Consider the following 26818-nt stretch of genomic DNA (forward strand, 5'->3'; position numbering starts at 1 on the left):
TGGACACTGAATGGATGTGGAAAGTGGTAAGAAACTGCCTTCGGTGATGTTCAGACCTGAAGAATTTATAAAAGTAAAAATTTGTAAAGAAGTGCTCTGACGGTGTTAGAAAATCAGCTTTTGCATTACATGGAATTCCTGGTTCAGGTCCATTTTGGGTTGCAGAGGCTGTGGAATATGAGGTCTGTGAAACCCCTACCTGCTGACATTCCTTAAAATATCTTCATCTGCAAACACTGGGAACACCTTAATCCCTTCCTCCAGCTTCATCCCCTTGCTTGGGAACATAATGCCTGAGAATACAACTCCTACTGATAGGTTGTCTTGTGACTTCTTGACTGCAGGAGCATTTATACAAAATCCTTTCATTTCTTTATTTAACCTATATTATTTCAGGGACTGACAAATTTTTGTGGTGTTGCTGATATTCATTATCGTGTGAATTTACCTATGAAGTATTTTTCGGTACCTATGGGCTGTGTGTGTAAATGGAAGAGAGTTGAGAGGATCCGGGGGGAAAAGAAGGCAATGGTTTTCTATGCTGTGCATACTTAAATGTTTATAGAACCATTCACTGATTTTCAAATGCCTCTTTTGGGTTCATAGTGTCAAGTATCTTCATTTCAGCTGTTGGTGAGCTGTAGGCATGCAGGAAAAAATCAATTCCTAGATGTCTTAAGTACCAAATATGGCTGCTATTTTTCTGGAAAAATGTTGACTTGAAAATATTTAATTTATTGAATTGTGCATTGATATGTGCACAGTTGCTGTGAAAATTTTTATCTTTAACTGGCTTTTAGTTTCACTCCCCCCTCACCAAGAAACTTGATATTTAAAATAAATTTAACTTGCATACTTTTGTGAATATCTTTTATTTCTGCAGCAGTGGCTGCAGTTAGTTTGTGATGAAGGATAGCTCATTGTTACTAGTTGGAACTGGATTTAAAACTAGCTACATCAGCTGCAGACTATAATGGGTCTTGAAAAATCTCAGTGTAATCAAAAGTAGATCATTTGTTGTTCAGCCAACTGTGTAATAAGTAGGGAAGTAGTTTAGTTGATGACAGCAACCAGAGAGGGAATATAAATAAATAAAAGACATATAAGAGTTTTTGAGGAAAATTTTCTACCATGCCATTGGAAAAAAATTGGGGTTCCAGTCTCGCATCTTTTATGCATTTGAGAGAGAGATGATTGACTTCAAAGGAACTTGAAGGTGCATAGAAGTTCCTAAGCTCAGTCAATAACACTTCCCTAATTTTAATAGTTTTCTGCAGTTTTCTTCTGTGATGGAGAAAATACCCATGCAAGTGACTCATGTCACATACAAGTTTCTTCAGGTTAGGGGTACTGAAATGGTGATACCCCAGATTCTGCTTATGTATAACCCAGTGTGAAACAGGTATATAACTCAACTACCACTAACTGAATCAATGAAATCCAGGTTGTATGTAGGGAATACAGTTGCTTGACTTGGAATCTGCCTGAATTGTGTTCTTTTCCCTTTAAAAGCATGTATTTTAGCATTTTTTTTTTCAATTGGAGCTTGTTGGCATGATGTAAGTTTTATTTAAAAGGGTCTCTTCTCTTCATGGAAGCTGGATTATAACTCTTTGTATTCACTTAGCTTTGATCAAATTTTCAGATTGTGCTGAACAACAGAGGATACACAGATCCCAGAGAAATTTTATTTCTAGGACTGTAAGGCTGTGACTAAACACTGAGCTGGCTTCTCTTTTTGTTTACTTCTGCTTGCATTGCTGAAATGTCATATAAGTCAGTAGACAAAATCCTCAGTTTGTGTAAATTTTCATATTTATTGAAACAACTGGAAATGTACTGTTTGTATGTGCTTGATGTCTCAAAGGATAAAACTGGAGTGCCTGAAAAGAAAATCAGACCAAGTGAATATTATGTTTTAAGTTAGGTCTGATTTTAATCAAAACTGAGATTTTTTGATGTTTTTTAAGGTATTAAATCTAGTAAGTCAGAATTTGAAGATAAGTATCACCAACTTTTTTCCTCCTCATGTCTGCAAGATCTCCTAAGCAAAGCTCTGTTCACTTAAAGAATGTTTTGTTTCACAAGTAGTTTCCTGAGTTGCACACACAATGCAATTACTATTTATCTCTGTCTATTTCCCCATTTAACAAAATCAGAATCTGCTTTTATGTGGCTTTAATCTGTATTGCAAAAAAAAAAAGCCTAAAAAAAAATTTAAATTTAAAATGTCTGAAAGAAGTGATTGTGGCCAAAATGAAGCTCAACACAGTACTAATACTGCACATGCAGACAGGAATTATGATGATTATACCAGCCGACCAGGCAGTCTGCTCAAGTGAGAATACATACCTCTGAGATGGTTGAATAATATGGCATTTTTCTTTCATCTAAATGTGGCTTGATACTATAGTGCATGTAAAACATTAAACTCCTATATAGAAGTCTTATCTATTTGCAATGACAGCCTTTTAAAGGGAGGTGATGTAGTAGGTATTAGGTAAGGAAGAAGATAGTAGCTTTGCAATAAGTGCACTTCAGTGTAGTGTCTAATGCTGTAGCTAGTTGGGGGCCAGTGGAGGTTATCTAGCTGCCATGACAAGGTCATTTAAAAGGTGATATAAACTTAATTACTGCCCCGCCTACTCACAGAAGTGCTGAACACTGCTGTTGTGTGGATGGGGATTTCACTTGGGACCCAGGATTGTTACAAAAATAGTCAAGATACCTGTATAGCTTAGAGAGTACACATCTTAAAAGAGCTACTATTTTTAAATGAGGTTACTGTGCTTATATTTGTCACATTCAACTTATTTGTCCCTGTGTGTTTTCAGCAGTGTCTGTAAATAGTCTTTTGCTTAAATAACTTCAACACAGAATGAAAATGGAATGCACATAGATTTTTAATATAGGGTGTAAAAAGCTTATCAGAAATGCTATTACTGAGAGGATTAAACTCCCAGCTAAAATGTGAAACAAAGAGTTGTTTAGGCTGCAGCTGTTTTGAAAAAAAAAACCAACCCACTTCTCTGAAGCCTTCAGTGGTTCAGAAAAGCTAAATAGCACATTTCCCATAGAAAGAATGTTATACCCAAGTAATCCTGAAATGTACAGTGTAGATATAGATTTCAGCTATTACATTAACACAGAATGATGCACTGAATGCTTTTGGTCTTTTTTTAGTCACATAAACAAATGTTTTGTGTCAGAGTTTTGACAAAAAATGATACATATTTCTGTTAGTGAAAGATTAGGCTGACCTTTTGTCAGAAGTTTGTGCAAAAATTTTATCCCGAGTCACTGTACCAAATTTTACCCTCTCCCCAGGCAAACCATATACTGCTTTTAAAATTTGAGTTTAGTACCCAGTTGGCTTCTAGTGGTCTTCTACAGCATAATGAAGTGTTAAAATTTTCTTCTTGCATTTTTTTAGGTCTTTCAAGTTGCATATGTCATCATCAAAGCTGCTAATGCTCCACGACCTGGAAACTGGATTTTGGAACGCTCCATAGATGGCACAGAGTTCAGACCATGGCAGTACTATGCAATTAGCGATACCGAATGTTTAACTCGTTATAATATTACACCAAGAATTGGGCCGCCAACTTACAAGAGAGATGATGAAGTGATCTGCACTTCCTATTATTCCAGACTAGTTCCCCTGGAACATGGAGAGGTATGTTTGTTTTTGCACTTGCAGTTTGTGAGTAAGTGCAATTGCTATCAGTAATTTGATAGCAATTTCAAAACATTGGGATTACAGTTACAGAGTTCATCGCCCTCAGCACTACCAGATGATCTGTTATTCTTCTTTAATGATACTGTTGTTACATCATGTACCAGTATAGCAAACTTTTAAATGTTAGGATGAAACATGTCTTTGGCTCTACGTATTCCCATTACTAAACTCTTTGTTCTCTCTCTCTCCACATAATTTGGTGGTAGCTATTAGCTGTGAATTATTAGTTGCTTTATCCTGAAAGACTGTAACAGAGGCTCTATGTTTTGCCAGGTTTTTCATTTAATAAAGAAAACCCCTGTGTTAGGAACACCTGGTTGTGTGAGATAAAGCTGCAAACACTGTTGAAGTGCTCGGCACAGCTGGAACTCCTAAACAAGCCTTGGCATTGTTTCAGGGATGTAGCATAATTAAAAGAGCTACGAGTTGTGCAGCCTCACTGTTGATTGTTCTTTCTTTTAACAAACTCTATTCATGGTACTTGTGTAATTTATTACATAGAGGCAGCCACATAATGAAATGATACATTAAAACCAGCGGTTATTCTGTTGTGAATGCTATAATGTAAGAGCGTGATAATAAATGCAGCGTTATCCCACGGGGAATGCTAGTAACTCTTGGCTTAATGGAAGCCAATATGTTTTTATTTCTTGGTTAAAAAAACACTGGAGTGTATGCAGCTAAGGGCTAAAGTGTGTCGAACAACTTCTTTACATAAACTTAAAACTATGTTTCAGCAAGAAGAAAACAATGACATTCAGTAGCATCAAGTCTCACTCACTTTAATCAAGTGTTTATTGCAGTGATGTAAGCATATGGCCCACAGATCAGATGGAACAGACAAAGAAACTTAACCTGTCTCTCCACACAATTAACCAGAAAGCCCTTAGGTTGACTCTGTATGAACAGTGCCTCTTGTAATGTATGTCTGATAGGCCATACAACTCCAAACCCAGGAATGCCAGAGATTCAGTTTAGTGACTTTTTTTTTCTCATTTATTTTTCCTGATGTACACAGAATTAATTGGGTGATACTATCCAGAACATTGCTTTTTTTTTGGAGTACAGTAACATAAAAACATGACATAAGAACATAAAAAATGACAGAATTAAATTGCTGTGTACTACATAAAAGCTGTCATTCACAAAGGACAGGCTGCTCCTTCATAGCTGGAATGTCAGACAGGAATATTCCCTGCACAGAGTATCTCACAACCTGTATTAGTGAATCTTGGCACCCCTTTGAAAATACATATATTTACTGCTCTGTAACTGGTTGTAGCCAATCTATTGAACTTCAGTATGGGGCTATAGAAAGTCCTGCAGACCAGCTAATCTCTACAAGCACCTGCCTTGTATCCAGCATTTGTTAGCGTCCCAATGTTCTGCAGTCAGCTTGTAGTGCCCTGGTGTGAAAGAACTGGTAGGGTAAAAGGACCACATGTCTAAATGTGGATGTCACTTAATAATAACAACATTTTTTTCCAAATCAGACATTTTGACACTTTGGCTGCTAGATTTTTCACAGGTTTGAAGAGGTATAGCTGCTCCACTGTAAGCTCTGTTGTTTACCTGATTTATACTGCTTGAAGATGTGCTTCCAGAAATTTATGTAATGAAGTCAGGGCTCATGATGAATTCCAAAGCTTAAACTACAGTTGTTTGGAAATGGTCTTGAGTTATGGAGGACAAATAAGCCAAAGATATAATAAAAATATATCAGTGTATATAAGCCATATATAAGCAATATATTAGCCAACTATAGCAGTGTACCTGGAGAATAATTTTTTTTTTTCTTAGTGTCTTAGTATCTATCCCTACTGTTTCTTCTTTTCCTTGCTAGGAAAGATTCCTCTGTTGTCTCTGTGGAAATTACAGTGTATTATTACAGAATTTCTACTGATCAAGCCAGTAGATAACTCCAGAGTTAAAATGTGAATAATGTTTCACATTTCATCACTGGCAGGCACTATTCATGAGTAGAGAGAATATGTATTACCAGAGAATTGGAGATTTAGGCAGGAAAGACTATGTAAAATGAAATGATGTGTCACACAGGAGGTAAGGCGAGTTGGTTGTAACAGGCCTTTCTGGATCTTTAAGTCTCTCGAGTCTAAGTGATAACAAGGAAGCACAACGTGCTACAACTCACAATGCCGTGGTTTGGTCCTCCTCTCTTTGTTTTGAAAATGGAAGGATTGCACTGAGCCCAGCAAATTCTACATCTGTAGTTAAGGGTAAATGAGAGTAGGATGTGGTGCTCCATGATAAAGTTGGGCTTGTATATAGTGAGTATATAGGTATTATTTTTTTTCAGTGGAAGCAGTGCAGCGATATTTGAATGTTCGGCCAACAATCCTGTCTTGTAATTCCCGGCAGAAAACATGACTTCTGAATGAATATATATCAGAACCAGTTTGCCGAGAGAGAACAGACTGAGATGGGGTGGGCATGTTCAGTCTTCAGTTGCATAAAACCTGGGTACAAGGAGGAATAATCTGTTCTGCATGTCTGTGACAGGATGAAAGAAGTGGTCTGAAATTGCAACAAGGAAAGCTTGGTTTAGAGATTAGGGGCATTTCTAACAATAAAGAAAGGCTGGAGTAGATTGCCTTGGAGGGTTGTAGAATCACCACCAACAGTGGTCTTCAAGAACAGATCGGTCAAACATCTAATAAAAGTCTAGTAAATCCTGCTTTGGGGTAGGAAATGGACTAGAAGAATTTTCTGTGTTTCTATGAGTGCTAAATATTGTATAAGGTGGTGTTAATTTGCAGGATCAGACCTGGAAAAAGTTTTGGGTTACATAACTGTTATTCTGCAATTGGAAAATGGATGATGGATAGTTTCTGAATGGGCTATCAGAAAAGTGAAATTCTTCAAACACAGTATATTAGAATATTTAGAAGGAATAGTGATAATCCATAAATGGCAAAATTATAATGTTGGGAGGGTGAACTCCATTACCAGTCTCTGTTTGTATATCTTTGAAATAACACAATTACTGTCTGGGAAGGACCTAGCTCCACTACAGACTTAAGATTAAAAAAAAAAAAATAAAAATTTAATATTTAGAAATATTTTCAGTGGAAAGATTTGACGATATTGGACAAAGTTTAAACCATAAATTCAAGAGTAGTATATGAGTTTAAATTACTCTGCATGAATGAGGATATGCCATGCTTTCTAAAATGTAGCTGACAAGCCCAAAGCATGACCCCTTTTTTGTTGTGGACACTAGATGCGCTGTTCAACATTTGTTTGTGGCATGTAAGGTTTCATTTTGCAGTTTCTCCCATGAAACGCAGCAGGAACTACATGGCCATATGAGACTAAATACTTGTGTGTTCCTAAGTTGCTTTGGAAAGAAGGAGTGGGCTGTTGCCAGAATAAGTTGTGCAGCTCAATACCAAAAGCCTTCTTAGTGGGGCCAACTTGGGATTGTGCGAGAAAGATGGAGGCCAGATGAGTTGGTTTGTTGTGGCAGCCCCTTGCTTTCAGTTGTCATCTGTATTGTGGCTTCCCACTGCACTCTCGTATCACTGAGTATTCCATGCTGAGAGCAGCCCTGTCCCAGCAAGGCATAGGATTAGTGACCCCAGACTGAGCATGTGCTCAATATTATGTTTTGCAATAAGATCTTTAAAAATTGTGGAAGAGAAATCCATAAGGGCAAAACTGTGCTTATGACCAGAGTTACATGTTCCATCTCAATAAGGGAGAGGAAGGAAGACCGGGGGAACTAAGGACTAGCCTGTGGTACTGTTTTTCTCTTTATGCTATCTCCACAAAAGTCCAGGAGACTTGAGACTCTGTGATGAGCTGAGAGTGCTGGTTTCAGAACTGCGTGAGTCAGGAAGCAGGTAGAGGGTGCGGAAGAAAAAAAATTCCAGTTAGTTTAGCATCTCACTATCCTGAGTTGTTGGAAAACAAGCTTAAGTTCTATGTTTTTAATTCTCACACTAAGATGTTTCTTGTTGCAAATGAATCACAATTATGTTTATGATTAAGTCAGTCCCTTTTTCCAGATTCACACATCACTGATCAACGGTAGGCCTAGTGCTGATGATCCTTCACAAAAGCTTTTGGAGTTTACTTCTGCGCGATACATCCGCCTACGACTACAGCGTATTAGAACCCTTAATGCTGACCTCATGACTCTCAGCCATAATGATCCTAAAGAACTAGACCCCATTGTTACCAGAAGGGTAAGCTTATTGTTCATAAATGGTATTCAGCGTGAGTCTATGGGAGAGTCTTTTCTGATCTATTTGAGGAGGAAGCACTTGATCCTTGCCATTCACAAACAAAATTCTTTTGATAGGTTGTTAAATAATTCTTGCCTTCCCTTTGATATTATTAACAACAATACCTTGTCAGAAACAACTTTGAAAAATTACTTTTTAGATTGTTTTTTATTTGTTTGGTTTTTGTTTTATTTGTTTGTGAAAGTGATTTATGCTAGGAACAGTGTTTATGATGCTTTATCAGCAAAGTAAAAATATGGTTTGGCTGATGGAAATGTCACTTGAGCTTGCTCTTGGTGCAACTGCAGTACCTTTTCTGGTGTATCAAGGATTTCAGGACCCAGTGCTCTGATTCATAAAAATAATTATTTGAAAACCTTGCCATTGTGAATTTTGATGTCTGATGAGAGTTTTCTTTTTTTTTTTTTAAGGCTGTTGTAATCAATTGTTTTAAAGCCCATGAATTAATAATAATGCAAAACACTTGGATAGAATTCTGGAGAGTATTAACTGATCTTTACACATTTGATATTGAAACTGGTAAAACTGAGGAACCAAGCACTTAGGCTGACTTCTTCAAGCTCTCACAGAAATTCGGTGTTGGAGGCCCTAATAACAGTACCTATCATGAATAACTTTTCTGCAGTATTTCTGCTTTGTATTTTGCTGTTTTGATCCTCTTCTTAATTTGCCTTAGACCCATAGGTTAGGAGATCAGTGGCTTCAACTTTTTCTATGAAGGCAGGCTGTCTAATGAGAACAGAAGAATATGAGAAGTGTTTCCTCTTCCCCTCCCTTGTAGCTATTTGCCTTGAAGAACATGCACAGGAAGAACTATTCCTTGAGCAGCAACAGGACTCTTGTAATTTGTGGCTTCTCTGATACAGGCAATCCTTGTGCATTGACACTGCTTCTATGAGGTCTGGCTGAATAGCTGGGTACAGAAGGGAGAAAGGAACTTAGGTTTGGTCAGGGTTTGGTGGGTACTTTCAAGGCAGCCCCAGTCTTACCTCGGTGATAGAGGTGCCCATTCAGCTGCAGCATTTCTAAAGCGTAAAATGTGGACGTTCTGCTTGTTCTGTCTTCTCCATATGGGAATTGCTAGCATGGAGACTGCAAGCACAGAGTATTGGACAGCTGCTCCAGCTGTGCCTTGCTGGTCATAGGGAAATGGTTAATGCACAGCCTGAGCAGGTGAAATGTTCCTGTGGAGCAGGCTGGTTGACATTTAGGTCTGTTGATAGTATTGTAATATCGAGAAATACACCCCAAAAAGAAAGGCTTGACATGGAAGCATACAAACATACAGCTGGGAAACAAGGGTGTTGAGGACAAGCATTCCCATTGCTTTTTTAACACATACAGTTGTGCAATGCAGGGCTTAGTACTACCCTACCTCGCACTATTTAGTGCACTTTCACATGAAAAGCTACACATCTTTGTCTTCACAAGATGTGGGTTTTATTGGGCAGAGTTCCCAAATCCTGATGTCTCACCTTGTGTCTCACTGTGCAACCGACTACAACCAAGATAATCGCTTCCAGCTTTCTGGTTGTGTTTTTATTGTTTTTTGAAGACTTTACATCCAGTTGTTAATACCAATTGTGTTAGTCTCTTGTACATATTCTTGTAAAAGGGCTGATGCAGAACTTTTCTAAGTGTTCAACAGCACCTTTATTTCTGTATTCTATTTATTTATATTTATTTCTGTCTGTAGCATTTGATTAGCATTGGTCTCTCCTTCAACTTCAAGCTGCACACAGCTGCTGTGAGCCATATGCTGTGAGTTTTAAGAAAACAAGACAAAGGAGATGAAGCAGGGAAGGCAGTGAGAAATACAGCTCTGCTTTTGTCCTCCTACTTTTCTCAGTCTGGACCTCCTTCTCTGTAGTTAAGGACTTACTGTTCATGATAAGTCCCTGAGTGTCTTTTGTAATTCAAGCCCATAACATTAAAAAAACCCCTAAAATACTAAACATAATAAAAAATTTAAAAACATAAAAAATTAAGTATGAAATCAAAGAGGCTAGTTTGCTCCAGATCCAAGTTCCTTCAAAGAAGTAACAGTCCAGGAGTCAGCATGTCTGACCACACAGGGCCACCTTCTCTTCCTGAACCAGATGACTGTAGGGTTGTTAGGTCTGAGAGTCTTGAACTCTTTCCTTAGAAGTATTCTCAAAAAGTGTTTCTTTTTCATTCCCCTGTAGTACTTACTTCCCAGGATACAAACAGGACAACCATGTTGATACTGCAGCTGTAACTGAACCCAGATGGTCATTTCCTGCCTCTTCCTTGTCTTGAAAATTAAATCCTTTCCTTATGTATGTTGGTTTTGCTCAGCACCTGGCAATATTAATGGATTGTACTCTGCTGTATCACCAGTTTTTAAGCTAAGAATTTGGATAGAATAATACATTGCCTACACACTGGTAGCAAAGAGCTGGTCTGGAAGCGAGTGCACAAACTGGTTTTAAGGGAGGGCAGAGTTCCCGTTTTAAGAAAGCATACTCTTACTCCCCAGACTGAAATTAAAAGATAGCATTTTGTTATGCTTCATGGCTTCTTAAAGCGTGAAAACAGGATTTTTTTTACAAGTAAATTTTGTCTGAGGTCACATTTGGTGGTCTTTCCTGAAGCTGAGGAATTGTGCATACTTAATTAAACTTAAAAGTCAGTTATTGTTTTGTACCAGTGAGGAAAAACATGGGAAAAAAATTTTCACAAAATGGAAGGTTTCCCCAAGTGGCAAAAATTCAAAGCTTCTTTTATTTTCTTGGCATTTTTCAAGTCACAGAATAGTTGAATGCTGGTATTTTTTTCCAGAGTAGGGGGGAAAATGTAAATACACGTCAATGTCTTTTATTCATGCCTTTTTCAACTTTGTTTTTTGTAGTACTACTATTCAATAAAGGACATCTCTGTTGGTGGCATGTGTATTTGTTATGGCCATGCTCGAAGCTGCCCTCTGGATGAAATCACAAAGGTATTCTTTAATCTCATTGATTTATTGTCACAAAACAACTTTTCCAATTTAAAGAAAAAAAAGTACTTTGCCTAAGGAGAATGAGAAAGAGGAAGCTAAAAGAGATCTTACGATAGGGTGCACACAAATTATTTGCTATAATTTTCTTCCTTTTCTCTGTAAGCATATCTGGGTCTCTGGTAATGTAACTTTCTTGAAGTTATTTAAGAAGTTATTTAAGAAGAATATTAAAACTTTCTTTTTCTTTGGCATTACATTTAAACAATTCAAGGAGCACAACAAGAAATAAGTCTCTTGCAACACAGGAGATTTGTCCCTCCTGTTCTAGAAAGGCTGTTCCCCAATAGTTGATATAGCGTGGTTGAGCAGTGTAATGCTAATTGTGGGGTATTTGTGGGACTTGATATTTTTTTGGAGTAAGTCTGATATTAGGCAGACTTTTGGCAACATTGATTAAATTATCCATTAAAAAATATTTCAAGAAAGCGAATTTTTTATTCTTAGAAATTGCAGTGCCAGTGTGAACACAACACATGTGGAGAGAGCTGTAACAAGTGCTGTCCAGGCTACCACCAGAAACCGTGGAGACCAGGAACCATTTCTGCTGGGAACAAATGTGAGAGTAAGTATGCACAGAGATTCAGATAGTTTCATAAAGGCTTATTATGTTCTTGTTTGAGGTTGCTTTTCATACATATCTATACTAATTCCGAAGAAAAATCCACAAACTATTAACATGGGATTGTTTAAAGGTAGAGGATCTACTTCTAATCATAACTGTTAAGATTGTTTTAAATATTCTATCCAGTATGACTCCCTGGCTAGTGGAGTTGTCATGTAGCAAAGCTTTCAGAGTCTCTTTTTCAAAGAGACTTGGGGATTTATTATACTCCTGTAAAAACTAGCAGATTTGCATCAATCATTTTATTAGCTACTTGAAATGTAAATTTTGTATGCTGATCATAAATTTTGTCAGATAAACAACTTTGTTCTGATAACAAATGTTTTGAAAGAAACTCCTTATTGGCCGTTTACATTTCAGATTGTCTGATAGATTGACTTAAGCTGTGCCAGTACAGCTGAATGTGTTGCTAGGGCTAGTTAGTGTGTTTTCTCTCTTCACATCGCTAATGGATAGCACAAGCTGCAGACAATTAAGAACCTATTAGATAAAATTTACAGTTATGAATGGAAAAGTAGTCTTTTTCGTTGAAGTCTTTATACAAGTCTTAATGTCACTCTTTGGAAAGTAGGAGTTTATGACTGTTTGGACAAAAGTATCCTCTAACCTAAATTAAATTTATACTTGTGTACTGGCATTGTTGAATTCTCAGACTTTTGTCTATAATACAAATAAGAGAAGAATTAGGTGGATTTTCTTCTGTAATGCAGAGGACAGAAAATGAAAGAACAGCTATTGGTAATAGCAGACATCACTATTGACATCAGTCCTGATGGAATTGTCTTAGTGAGATGTACCGAATACTGTTAAAAACAGTGCTATTAAAGTGGTGACAGTGGTTTTGAAATGTGCTTACTTGCTAAGAAATATAGTGTATCAAGACGGCTGAAGCATATAGCATGGTTAAAGAGAAAAAAGCACACTTTTGAGATTAATTGTGATGCTCTTCTACTTACATTTTCCACTTCGAAAAATGTCAGTATTATAGGAACTGTTATACAATGTAAATAAAAAAAAGTGGATTTCTTTTCCATTCCTTCTCAGAGTGCAACTGTCATAACAAAGCAGAAGATTGTTATTACAATCAGAGTATTGCAGATCAGAAAAGGAGCATGGATATTCATGGCCAGTATATAGGAGGTGGCGTGTGTTTAAACTGTACTCAACATACTACTGGGATCAACTGTGAAATGTGTGCTGATGGATATTTTAGACCACACAAAGTAAGATTTGGAAAATACCATTCTAATGTTTTGGTGAATTACAACATGATATGATGATGTGTATTTCAGCTCATTGTAATTAATATATATATTTTTATCAGTAGCAGAATAGCTAAAAGCTATAGAGGGGTTTTTTTAATGGATGACATACCACCAAAACTTTCAGAGAAAAACAAAATGCTTGTCCAGTTGCGTGGGAGGGCAAGTCAAGCTGTTGGAGAAGAAAAGAATGAGTGAAGATGAAACTTGAAGTCCTAGTGTGGAAATGTAGACGTTCTGATAGGAAACCCATTTCTCCTCTGGATAAAGCTCTAAAACATGCCAGTATTGAAGTTTCAGTGTCTTCAGAAGTGCTAAAATTGTGTACCATCCTATATCGGTCCATTTCAACCATTACATGGTTCTAAGATCAGAGTCTTTATCTCATGAGATGTTGCAACAAGTATTCTTCTTCTTCTTGACATGATTATTGTAGAACATGTGCTCCCTGAGCCTGTGTACTTTCCAGTTTATTGACAAGAGTCACTCTTTGGAAAAATGACCTAAACTCCATAAAAGACATTTTTTAAGACATGACTAACAGAGTTAAACATATGAACTTCCTGCAATGTTAGAGGTCTCAGTATAATGAGACATACTGAAGGTCTTGCTTTGGCAGGTTCATATGTATTTTGGAAAACCCACACTTTAGAAATCCAGCATAAACTGGTGCAGAGAGCAAGGGTGAGCCTGTAGGAGTATGGTTAGACAGCAGGTAGAGCTCATCCAAAGAAGTAAACTCGAGTCGGAGATTGTCTGATTTGCTTGCTATAAGAAGCATTGAAGAAAAGTCTTCAATCAGCTTATAGCCAATAAATGTGTATCTAGAGGTCACTACTGATTTGCTTTACATCTGAAGCACCTCAAAAGAAAATTTTCCCTGAAAGAAAATAAAATCCTTGCCATATGAATTGCATTGCCTTATATTTCAAAGATGTATAGATTGTGAAGTCAGAATGAATCTTCATGAATAGATAATCTGTCCTCCCATTGAACACAGAGCCAAGGATTTCTTTCATTTCCTTCCTCTTTGAACCAGAGTATCTTTGCAAAAAGCATCCATTCTTGTCTTAAACAATTCCATAATCTTTGGCAAACCATCACAGTGGTTAATTGCTGTTACATTAAAAAAAATGACTATTTAGGCTGAACGTGTTGGGCTTCAAGTTCCAGCCATTAGCAGTTACTATACCTTTGTCTGTGCTATTGAAGACCAAATTTTGTTCCCTCATTTAATTTTTTTCTAGGCTGCAATCCCCTGATCTTCTGTTTGCTAAAATTAAACTAGTCCCTTGATCTATTACTGCATATTAGCTTTTCCGGGCTTCATTCAGATTAGTTCCAGTGATCCCAGACAAGAAACAGATGTAACTTCACTTTTCCCAGTTAATAGTTTGAGAATTTGACAGAGAACGTTTGTTTTTTAGGTTTCTCCCTATGAAGATCACCCCTGCTATCCCTGTGGCTGCGACCTGTTCGGCTCTCTGAGTTCTGACTGCGTTAAAGATGAGCACCATTCTGACTCACAGCGTGGTAAGGGAGCAGGAAGTGCCTTTTCTCTAAACTTCAAATCTGGCTATATTTCTGGACATTGAAGTCTGAGGGAACACTATCTACTTGTGAATGTCTGCCAGTTAGGTACCACTTCAAAACAATGGTAAATATTTAGGAAGGAGAGGTGAGGCATAACATACTTTTAGGATTTTAAGGTATGTCAGGTCCCTGAATGTATTCTTGTGTGGGAATGGTGGGCTCTGACTGTATAAAACAACGTGAAGGATTGAGATCTAACACTGTTGTTTATGAATGCTGTTACAGATGTCACAAAATCCATTTTGCTGCAGTTTCTGTGCATCTGGTACTCTAAACATGAAAAATAGATGGTGAGACTGACATTATGCCAAGTATCTGTGTGGAATATAACATGGAGTGTAATAAAAAAGGAATGCTAATTTACTTGCACCCTCTGAGACATCTTGAATCCAGCCTACTCCCTGTTCTTATTTGTTTCTCTGTTTTTGCTTTTCAAGGGACTTGGGCAGGTCAGTGTCAATGCAGAGAAGGTTACACAGGAGAAAAATGTGATCGTTGTGCATTTGGGTATCGGGGCTATCCAAACTGCCTGCGTTGTAACTGCAGCCTGGTTGGTAGCATTAATGAAGATCCATGCACAGAACCTTGTCTTTGCAAAGTGAGTATTAAGCTGTCATTTTTGTTTAAAATTGAATCTGTGGATTGATTTTTAAACTCCTTTTTAATAAGGGAAACTACTTCATTAACTGGAGAGATCACTTCTTTTATAGGAAGTAACCTGGTGTAACTGTACACCTGACAACACAGAACTTAAAATTACTAACTATTCTCTGTACTGAAAAATATGATAATTTATGTTGAATAGTTCTGTATGTTACTAATAGACCATTTTCTATAGTAATGGGCCAGACTGACATTAAAATTGAATAATAACTGCACATGTGAGTGTGAGGGAGAATCACAGAGAGAATGACAGTATGCCTAGCTGGGTTTGGTTTTAGGGATGAGATGATATTTCTCTTCAAAGTCACTGATTTCTTGTAAAGAAAGGATGTGTTTATAACATCTGCTTTGTGTGAAGAAACAGCATGCCTTTGGAACGAACTATTGGAGCAATTACATTAGATGTATGTATGAATTATGATTTAATTATTTGATTACAAAATATAAACCATAAAAAATATTTTTAAAAAGATCAGTTTTGAAGCCTTCTTTTATTTTTTGGTAAATATCCAAACCCCTTGAAATATCTTGCAGCTGTAGATTCTGCTGAACTTTATTACAAAGCTGTGTGTCAATATTTAAAGAAGTTACACTTAATTTTCTGAACCAAATGTTAGCTAGTAGTTTATGTATTTGTTGCCAAGTATGACAGTGAACAGGAGCCAAAAAAACCGTGGTTTGTTTGACAATTTTTCTGTAACTTCTTAGTTCTTTTGCATAATTTATCCGATCCAAAATATCAAACATATAAATAAACAGAGTCTGGAAGAAAGAAATAGCTCCAATGGCCGATTTAAATAAGAAAAAGGAGATACAACCATTTTGCTTGATTTTGAGCTAGAGTAACACTATATCAGTCGATGCAGCTAACTGATGAAAATTTTGGTATAAACTGGACAAGAAACTGTCCCCTTTCAGTGCTGTCGTGGACATGAGCCTGACATACAGAATTTTTAGGCCAGGTCACTGAGAGTGTCACCAGCCAGCAGCCCACATACAGAGGTGGAAGGAAGGAAGGAGAAAATTAGTGTGCTCTAAATATCAAATGAAGGAGACATGATTTCTAAGCCTGTGCAGTCTCCGTGAATGCAGTAGTGCAGGCTATTCCTTTTTATACTCTGAATTTCATAATATTTGATCTTTTGTGAAACACACCTCTTGAGGTCTAGTTGTTGGATAAGATTTTTATTTTTCATTAAGAAATAAATAATAATTTCTGTCTAATAATGTTACAGAGACAAAGTGAAATGTGTGATCCAAGTGCATCCTGAAGACTGAGAAATAAAAAAGCTGAAAAGAGAATACAAATATTATTTCTGTAAAAATCCAAGATTTAAAAATCTCATTATCTCAGGAGGCCCTTTGTCAGATTTTTCCCAAGTTTGGATATTAACAAATAGAAAGCAGTCATCCTCAGCCTTTGAATCAGAGCTGGGGGTCATAAATTTTTCATATGGTTTGCAAAAACAGTTTGTAGTTTGCTTACAAAAGTACGTAACCTACCTGTTTAGAAAGGCCTTATGTAAACTTGACATGCCAAACACTGGTCCAGAAGAAGAGATAGTTGGTAGTATTGCCACCAAAGGTCTCAGATTTCTCTCTGGTAAGCCTGAAATTTGCTCCATGAGAGCAAATCTGCTGTAAGTCCGGAATCTGGAGTGATTCTTTTGGCTGAAGTTACGCTGGTAACTGCTTCTGAAAGCAGAATTTGGTCCACAGGCATTGCATTTCAAATTGCAATGCAGAGCTCATACAGACCTCCTCAAAATAGCATGACAGGTATGCTTCACTGTATGACCTGCAGTCCTGGTGTCCTAACCATATGTATCAGGGAACTTTGTGGGGTGCTCTGTAAAGTTCTCTTTGCCTTTGTAGTGGTGTTTTCCCATAGTGGAAACCAAAGGTTGACACAGGGGAGTGATGTGTGTCCAGGTCTTGCCCTGATAAGAAGCTAGGACATGATCAGAAACTTGTCCCTGGCAGCAGGAAATGTTCTGTATCTTACTGTGTAGAAATACCCATGGAGATTTACTATTTACACAGCTTTGTGGGCATTTACCGAATATTTTCTCTACCTGTTTGCTTGTCAGCAGCAATTGTCTAAACTTTTTGAATAAATAGCTACATATTGTCTGTACAAAGTTTACAAGAAAAAAAATTGAGTGCACTGTTTTGGATTTTTTTTCCTGTAAATTCTACATTGAAAGAGGTATGTAGCAGTAAGCTTTAAACTACCCAACTTGCATGGTAAGGAGGCACGAGGAGCTAAAGGAGTGGGGCACCTCTACTTTTGGAGCAGGAGTTTCTGGACCTTAGCCAGAACATATTAGGAGGAAGAGCTGCCAGCTAGCATAAGTGTATGCGGTGTTCCTCCAGGAAGAGGTGGCAACAGTGGTGGGGATCACGGGATAAGTATTAATAGATGGTTGAGGAACTGTTGTCTTGAAGCTGGCTGTGGTAGCTCCAGGAGCCTGGCCTTAAAGGTGAACTATGCTGTATGTAGACTATCTGGATTCAGTAAACATGGGAACTTTTCTCCAGAGCAATCTATGAATTCAAGCTATGAGAGAAGTAGACTGGCAAGCTGGCAGAAGCTTTTCAAACCCTGCCTGTGTGCTGGAATTTCACTGCGATAGAGCCCTTGCCAGGGCACGTTTAGATTTTGATGAACTGGCAAATTCTGATGAATTTTTCCAATCAGTTTTAGTTTTAATCTCTGAGTCTTATTCAATAATCCTGCTGTGCTGAAATCTGTTTTATTTTATAACCTTCTGAATGCTGTTATGCCTAAATCCTGTCTAATCCACTGTGTTTGTTACCATAATAATGCTGATGCAAAACAAATGTTATATGCCATTGACAGGAAAATGTAGAAGGTGAAAACTGTGATCTCTGTAAACCAGGATTCTACAATTTGCAAGGAAGAAATCCTCAGGGCTGCACAGAGTGTTTCTGCTTTGGGGTTTCTGATGTCTGTGACAGCCTAACATGGCCCATCAGTCAGGTATTTATATGTTATGTCCATGACCTAATATTCTTTCCTCAGGCAGCTGCAAAATGAACTATATTTCTCTTTGACATGTGCTGAAGTTAACTCCAAATTCCGGCATGTGTCTCCTTACAGAGGAATGGATTTTCAGTGTTATTCTGCAGCTCTGAGGTAGTCAGCGTGTCATCCCAGTGCAGGCTTTGGCCTCACTGGCTTGCAGTAATAATAGAAGCATTGGGTAGTGGAGGCTGCAATAATGCACTGGAAAAATGCATTTTTTTCTGACCTTGTGCTGTTAAAGTTTCTTTGCATATTGAAGAGATGAACCCAAATGTGTTTCATTGCTCTCATACCCATTGGGCAAGGCCAGAGTGACCTCTGGCAATATTTCCAATGCTCTTTCTTAGAAAACAGAGTGATTATAAATATCACTGTCTTCTGAATAGACATTTCTTGAGTTATGAGGCTTTGGGGACACTATTTTTCCACTAAATTCCTTCCATATCTTTGCAGAGCTAGTCACACTTCAGTCCCCTGTTTTGTGTGCCAATAAAAAGAGAGGAAAACACCTCAAATTGACTGAAATTTTAAGATGCTTGTATAAAACTCTTTCAGTGAGAAGAACGAAGTTCTCTCATCTTGCTCCCTCTTCTGGGACTCTGGATTTAACTTTCTTCCAGCTCAGCCCTATCTGTAAATGGAGGCGATAGACCTCAAAGCCCTTGAAGTTCTGTAATTCTGTCTCAGGGAATTACATAGGTATAATGCTAATTTTACTGGGAGGATGAAAATCATACTCGTTATATTTTTGTTCCTGTCTAATAGAGAGGTAGAGACAATCCTAGTCTGAAGTGGCATGTTTGCATGTATTGGGTGTCAGACTGGATTAATGAAAGTGTTACAGATCCATCGGTTTGAGTGAATATCTGGGGAGGGGTTAAATTTAGTGACTGCTTTCTCAGTGACACAAAGCCTGACTCCATTAATATTACTATTCTTTCTTGCAGATATCAGACATGACTGGATGGCTTGTTACTGATCTGTATAATGCAAGGAGTGTGCAACCTCAGCGAAGCCAATTTGATGGACCCCGTCAAATAAGTATTAACAACACTGAGGCTGTGAAAGTACTGAAACATACTTATTACTGGTCAGCACCTGAGCCATACCTAGGAAATAAAGTAAGTTCTCAGCTAGCGTCAAAACTCCTTTATAGTTTCTCTATTTTAATCATACTATATTGCTCTAAATATATAGTTTCTGTAATTAAAAATTACACATAAACCACAGTATTACCAGACTTCTCAATTGATTTCTGCTTTTCAAATCATAGTGTTCCTGGCCTGACATTCCCAGTACCTTCTTCTTGCTCTTTGTGCTCGTTCATCTCCCCACTTCCTTCTCTGCCTGTCTTTGACACAATATAATCTTTTTTTCTCTTGACTGTTACTAACTTATATGCTCACATTCCCCATACTCTTGACTCCTATCCCAAAGCTTACACCCTTCACATCTTGTCCAATACAGTAGATAGGACCATTAAATTCCTCTAGCCTTCCTCTTGGCCATCTCCCATTTCGCATTTATTAGTTTCCAACCAATTAGTCCTTAACTTTTGCCCTGGTTACTACCTAAAGCTCTGGGTCTCCCGTTTTTTTGCAACAGGATCACAGAATAGTTGAGGTTGGAAGGGACCTCTGGAGGTCATCTTGCCCAACCTCCCTGCTGAAGCAGGGCGACCTAGAGCCGGTTGCCCAGCACCATGTCCAGAGAGCTTCTGAATATCTCCAAGGATGGAGACTGCACAGCCTCCCTGGGCAACCTGTGCCAGTGCTTGGTCATGCTCACAATAAAAAAGTGTTTCCTGATGTTCAGAGGGAACCTCCTGTGTTTCAGTTTGTACCCACTGCCTCTGGTCCTGTCACTGGGCACCACTGAAAAGAGCCTGGCTCTGTCCTCTTTGCACCCTCCCTTCAGATATTTGTATCTATTTATGAGATCCCTCTGAGCCTTCTTTAGGCTGGAGAGTCCTGGTACTCTGTCCTCCCTCACAGGAGAGATGCTCCAGGCTCTTAATCATCTTAGTGGCCCTTTGCTGGGCTCTTTCCAGGGTGTCCATCTCTCTCTTGTACTGGGAAGCCCAGAACTGGACTCAGAGCTCCAGCTGTGGCCTCACCAGTGCTGAGTAGAGGGGACCTTGCAACCTCACTTGTTTAATTATTTTTGGTCCAGTCTCTTTGCCCATGCAGCCCTGTTGCTTAGTACGGTGACACAGTAAGTGAACACAAGTCTCAGAAGTGTAACATTAAGGAGTACTTTTGCACAGGGCAACGCTCACTCAAATTCTGATCTCTCATCCATTTAATATAGGTCTGACTGTTGGTACTACTCTTTAACTTACCTTGAAGTAGTCAGCAGCAGTTGTGGGGCTAAGGAGCCTGAAAGGTGGAATATGGAATGTGACTAACTCCAACATGCTGTACCCCTTGGCTAGGATGGTAGTGTAAACCTCTGCTGTTTGTTGAAAGTCCTGTAGGTGTTTGAGGGCACTTATCCGAATCATCTGTAGAGCCTTCAGCTAGCTTTCCCCACCTGCAAAGCAACAAGCCAGTGCTTGTCCCTGTGCTGATACACATGGCATGTTAAATTTTCCCTGGAAAGTGGTATTTGTAATCCCACATACTCCTATAATTTGGACATTGTACTGTCCCATGTCACTTCTTTGTGTTGGCTGGAGGTTATCGTGTTGTTAAGACTTTGCTTTTTGTTATTTCAGCTCACAGCTTTTGGTGGAGACTTGAAGTATACGGTATCTTATGACATTCCAATGGAGAGTGTGGACAGTGATATAGTATCTAGTGTGGATGTCATCATTCAGGTGGACTTTTTTTCCAGCTTGTTACTATTCAGACATTAGGAATCTATGAAGGGGTTAAAAAAAGGAAAATAAAATAATATTTCTATAGTAGTAGTAGTTTTGTCAATTTTAAGTCCCTTCTTAAAAGTCACTACCAAGATTTTGTTACTACTCATTTCTCTGATTTTCTGATCCATTCCTCTGAAATTGTAGGTATACAATGCTAGTTTTAAATGATAAATACTTAAATTTTAAGCTTTGTTTAAACAGGTGAGGTGTTCATTACCAGAAGTACAAAGCTCTGTTTACAAAAGAAACTACAATAAGCTGGAAGAACTTATATTTATGAAATAGTTGAGTGTTCTTGCTGATTGCTTACTTCTTCTAGATTTATGTTGCAGTTAAAAAATGAGGCTCTATCTTGAATCCAGGCACCTCCAAAAAACCGTTATTTTGTAAGACATACTTAGCAATAGAACAAAGGAGAAGAGAGATTCTGTTTTGTAGAGGAGTTTGATTTTTGAAATTTGATTTAATTATTTTTCCAAAAGAAAATCAAATACCTCTGAAGTCTCTGAACCAAAAGAGAATGGGATCATAGTCTTCCTGAAGCCATGGAAAATGCAGACCTTTTACGTACTTTTTTTTCTAGTGCAAGAAATCTAGTTTGATTACCTCTTTTCTGTGTTATCTGGATGTAAATCTGACACTAAATGTAATTGCTAAATAAAATTTGCATGCAAATATGGAAAATGTTTTCTCTGACTTCAATTTCAGGGTAATGGCCAGATTTTGAGTACAAGAGCAGCGGGCTTGTCATTACAGCCATATGAGGAGTACTCTAATGCAGTGAGATTTGTATCGGAGAATTTCATAGACTTCAGTACAAAAAAAGCTATAGACCGGGAAAGGTTGATGACTGTTCTCGTAAACATGACCCATCTTCTGATCCGGGCCAACTACAACATTGCAAAAAAAGCTGTGTACAGGTGAGGGAGAGAAAATATTCAAGTTAATCTATATACTTCTATTATTTTTGTGCATATGAAACACTATTCATAGTGGCAGTATTCCTAAAGTTTTACGTTAATAATTTCTAGGGGGGGGGGGGGGGGGAATATTATTTTCTTAAGAACGGTCTTGTCCCCCAAATACATTCACGTGGAATATGTGGAAAAGGGCATTTGGTGGTTTTAAAGATACTTGATAGCAGAAACATTGTTTTCTGCTTTAAAGAAATACTGCATAAAAGCCTTATTACAATGGCAGCTTTGTTAGAGGGAAATACCTCCGAAACTCTCAACAGTATGCTTATCTTGGTATGTGGCAAGTTAATCCATCACTGACTATTGAAAACCTGCCAGTAATGATGTTGGCTGTAATTTCGTTTAATGTCTGTTTGTAGATGTTACTGATGCTCATCTCTAAGGGAGTGCTTAATAAGAAAATGGGGTTGGAGTGGATTAACTGGTCATTCCATAGTCTCATGTCAGCATTAGCAGTATCTGCATCAGTCCTTACAGATCTCTGTTTTACCTGTTCTCCAAGATGTACAGGAATAAAGGATACCAATATACTTCTAATACCATGATAGAGGGGGAAGGTTTTGTTTAAACCTCTCTACAGGAGAAGACAGGAGAATGGTAGTAACAATAATGATAACAGGAGGAGGGCATGTCTACTCCCAGAATTGCAAATGCAGTGATAAGACGATGATCATAGTCTTTTTACAGCAGAGATTTTTGCCTGTTCCTCAGCTGTCACTGCCAGGGAGCAGCACTCAGCAGTGTTTCTCCCCTAGAAGCAAACTATCCTGTTCAAAATCAAGTTTGGGGAAACAAATGATGTGATGTTTTCATGCTTGATCCTAGGCTGGACTCTGTGACTCTGGATACTGCAAGTGCAAATGTTATAGATCTTTCTTCAGCACCAGATGTGGAATTCTGTGAATGTCCCCAAGGTTACACAGGAATATCCTGTGAGGTAACCTCTTACAGTGTTTTATGTATGCAAAATTATCTCCTATCTGAAAGGATCTAGGTTTTAAAGGCAGGCTGCCTTTAATTATACTGCCATAAAAGTGTATGTTCTGTGGTGAAATGCTGTCTACTATACTGTACACAATGCTGTAGATATTTTCTTCCAGATACACTAAATGGGATTTTAAACTTATTTCTTGAATTCGCTTTCATGGCACTAAAAGATGATGATACACTTTAGAACATCAGTGTTGCAGAGGGATGAGCTGTAAAAGCTCTGCGAAGCTGTTTTGAGCTTACCTCACTCATTAATAGCACTTTTCCTGGATCTGAATCGTATATAGTTTATTTCTGTTTTATGTCATTAGATTTATGGAGGAAATAAGTAATCTTAGCAGAAAGGAATGCTAGCCTTTGGAAGATGCCACAAGGGTCAAATGTGTCACGCAAGGTGGTGTCTTATATATCTGTGAATAGAAGATTAGGGAGGCAGAGCACCATCTGCAGAATAGCAGGAATTATTTTGACAAATAATTTCAGTATGAAGCCTTGTGCCATAGCATCGTTAATGATTCTGCAGAGGAGGTAGAACATCTGCTTTTTATTGTCCCATAATAAAGAACTTCACATATTCAACTGCACAAAACTTAACTTATATGCCTCCAGGGGACAAAGGGCTGAATCAAAGTTTTGTGCAGTTAATTCTTATCCCCTTTATCCAGTGCAAGTAAAAAACAACCACCAGAAAAGGCTGCAGTAACATCAATAGAGTTGAAAGAGCATTCAGTTACCACAATGTGAATGAGTCAGATGGTGGGTGGTCGGAAGTGGGCTCTTTGAAAATGTTTTGATGTGTACCCTTAACACACATAATGCTACTGCTTTTTTTCCCTCGTTTCTTTTTAGTCTTGTCTCCCTGGGTACTACCGTGTGGATGGAATACTCTTTGGAGGTATTTGTCAACCCTGCAAATGCAATGGGCATTCAACTGAGTGTGATATTCATGGTGTTTGCTTTGTAAGTCCTCCTTCAAAGTGTTTGTATTTTAAGCATCTATTTAGGAATTAGGAGAGCATTTTAGGTGTGGGAGACAAGTTTCCAGTGTATGTAAATTTCAAGGTATGGGTACGAAGTGTTTATTTTTCTTGCTTTTCATTGTTTACCTCAGAATATGTTCAGGTGGCTCCATTAAAGTGTTCTCCAATAAAGGGTTTGTTTCAGTTTATCATTTCAAGTGGTGAATAATCAGAACTAAAATAAAAATGTCACCGTATACTGGCTGATAAAAATCTTAACTTTGCTTGCTGCAGGTGACAGTAAAACTTCTCCTGAAAGGAAAAAATTAAGCAGTGATTTGGGTGAATATCTTTTTTTGGATATATGTGCATCTTCCATGACTGACATCAGTGGAAATTACACATTACCTTCCGAAGAGAGAATTTAGCTCTCAGATCTCTTCTGAAATTTAAAGGTCACAGAAATAAAATGGCTAGACACCAGTGAGAAATATATAAGAAGTTTGTTACTGCCTATGCGTGTGATATGCGAAATATGTTTAAGTTTGTGTGTAAGTAACGTGGCTGGTTTCATGGTGTAAAGTGTATTCTAAAATGTGGGAAAGAAACAATTAGGATTTGTTGTTACAGCTCGGAAAGAAACCCGCTTATTTTCAAAGTTCTACTCTGTTCTTCATGGCTGTCTCCTTTGATGTTATACTGCATGCAGCCTCCTGCAGGGATTCCTCGGGGACTGGAAAACCATCAAGAGTAAATATGAAAGGATTTTTTCCATGTCTCACAGGCTTGTCAACACAACACGACAGGACCTTTCTGTGATCAGTGTTTGCCTGGCTTCTATGGAAGTCCATCCCAAGGAACTTCTGAGGACTGCCAGCCCTGTGCATGTCCTCTGAGTTCTGCCACAAACAAGTAAGCTGCTTATGTGAGATTTTCTTTTGCACCTTCAGCAAAATCAGAAAGTAAGATAAAAACAATCTGAAGGTGAGAGAGAAGGGCTTTTTTTCTCCCTCTTCATTTGAGTATATCTCATAGAAACATTGTTTTTCCAGGTAGACAAATGTATAGACTAAGCTAAGGCAGGCTGAGTGAACTGGTGCAATTTGTATGTGAAAGTTGAAAGTAATACTTTGACCTGTCCTTGAACTTGACAGCAAAATCACCGTTATCTTTCATGTTGTTTCAGAAAACAACAGAAGGACAGAAGTGTTGCATGTGAAAAAGAGGAGCTCGGTACAGAAATTGGACAGATTTGCTAGAAAGAGGGCCAGGTTTTTAGGAAGTTTTAAAATCTCCCTTTCCTTTAAAAGAAAAAAACTTCAAGAAGACTTTTGAAAATTATAACTTTATTTTGACATATTGTAATGTTTAAAGCATTGATGTTAATCTAGAAAAACTTGCAATTACATGGTTATATAGATAGGTGCATGAACTTGAAGGGTGGATATTGAGTGTTTGTAGAAGTCTTGTGATTCTGTGTATTGATACTGACTGCCATAAATATTGTTGATAGTTTCAGTCCTACTTGCCAGCTGAGTGAAGGAGGCGGAATTGTCTGTGACAAATGTCTTCCAGGCTATACTGGTTCTCAGTGTGAAAGGTATGTACACTAGCTTTGGGTAAAATGTCTATATCATTGCCATCACTAACTGTTCATCATCCTACCTGCCTTGAATTGTTCATACCACATTTACAGAATATTCCTAATAAAATTTTCCTTCCCATTTTGTCTTTGCTTGTAATACAGAGATACTTAAGATAAAAATTTAATAGGAAATACTACCTTGGGTGGGGAGAGTGTTTGACATGACCGCATTCCAGCTGATAAAGTTTTTAATCTCTGGTGCAGGTGTGCTAATGGTTACTATGGAAATCCACTCATGCCTGGACAATCATGTGCTCCTTGTGAATGCAATGGCAATGTAAACCCTCAAGAAGATGGCCACTGTGATACCTTCACAGGACAGTGCCTGAAATGTCTGGGAAACACAGCAGGTCACCACTGTGAAAAGTGTGCTGATGGGTATTATGGGGATGCGGTGACTGAGAAAAGCTGTCGTGGTAAGCTATTATTATTACTCTCAAAATTTAAAGAACACAAGAATGTGGTGTACAAGTAGCAGAATGGATGGGGAGATATGCACCTTTGCTGAAAGAGTTAACCTTCAAGTTGTGACTTGGCAAGTGGAAGTTGAAAACTATGGGGTTGGGTTAGCCTGAGGAAGGAGTGTATTATGTTAGGGTCTGACTCTTCATATTCCTGAAACTTATTGGCTTGCTTGACACTGTCCCTCCAGCGACCTGCTGTAGACATTTCCTACTTCTGAATGTTACATATAGGGCTGGAAGAAACAAACTTCTCAAATGCATCTATTCACAGAAGTGGGGTTTTTTTATCTTTTAGCCCAAATGCATAGTACAAGTATTACTGTAGTATATTAACATCTATGGGATATAAACAGGTGACACAGACATTATATATGAAATTTGGAATTCTGCATATAGATAGACATTAATGAAGTTTCTTTATTTGGTTTCTTTTTGTCTAAACGTAAGCCTGTACATGCCATGTGAATGGTTCCCTTTCGAGTACTTGTCATCATGAGACAGGCTTCTGTCACTGCAAATCAAATGTGGTTGGAGAAAGATGTGATAAGTGCTTGGTAAGCAAATATTTACCTGTTCCTAATATCTACATTTTGTTGTATCTTGGTCTTCCTGTTTATCTATGGATATTGATTAGAGCAGATACAGAGAATCGCAGCAAATATATTCAGGGCAGAGGGGACCTGTTGCTGGATCGGAGAC

General features: G+C 38.0%; 1 protein-coding gene across 2 annotated transcripts in view; it reads left to right on the forward strand.

Annotated features, from left to right (window-relative positions):
• LAMA1 (laminin subunit alpha 1) overlaps positions 1 to 26818 on the forward strand; it is a 116226-nt gene that overhangs the window by 38664 nt on the left and 50744 nt on the right. For both annotated transcript variants that reach the window (XM_075494391.1, XM_075494390.1), the window contains exons 4-20: positions 3434 to 3676; positions 7768 to 7947; positions 10880 to 10969; positions 11474 to 11591; positions 12696 to 12874; positions 14341 to 14446; positions 14944 to 15104; positions 18033 to 18173; positions 19166 to 19339; positions 20935 to 21036; positions 21793 to 22004; positions 22887 to 22998; positions 23901 to 24011; positions 24795 to 24922; positions 25524 to 25610; positions 25860 to 26071; positions 26567 to 26673. In XM_075494391.1, coding sequence (XP_075350506.1) covers positions 3434 to 3676; positions 7768 to 7947; positions 10880 to 10969; positions 11474 to 11591; positions 12696 to 12874; positions 14341 to 14446; positions 14944 to 15104; positions 18033 to 18173; positions 19166 to 19339; positions 20935 to 21036; positions 21793 to 22004; positions 22887 to 22998; positions 23901 to 24011; positions 24795 to 24922; positions 25524 to 25610; positions 25860 to 26071; positions 26567 to 26673 — 2463 coding nt within the window. The remainder of the gene's footprint in view (positions 1 to 3433; positions 3677 to 7767; positions 7948 to 10879; positions 10970 to 11473; positions 11592 to 12695; positions 12875 to 14340; positions 14447 to 14943; positions 15105 to 18032; positions 18174 to 19165; positions 19340 to 20934; positions 21037 to 21792; positions 22005 to 22886; positions 22999 to 23900; positions 24012 to 24794; positions 24923 to 25523; positions 25611 to 25859; positions 26072 to 26566; positions 26674 to 26818) is intronic.

The sequence above is a fragment of the Mycteria americana genome, chromosome 2 (genome assembly GCF_035582795.1).
Source record: "Mycteria americana isolate JAX WOST 10 ecotype Jacksonville Zoo and Gardens chromosome 2, USCA_MyAme_1.0, whole genome shotgun sequence".
In the NCBI taxonomy this organism is placed as follows: domain Eukaryota; kingdom Metazoa; phylum Chordata; class Aves; order Ciconiiformes; family Ciconiidae; genus Mycteria; species Mycteria americana.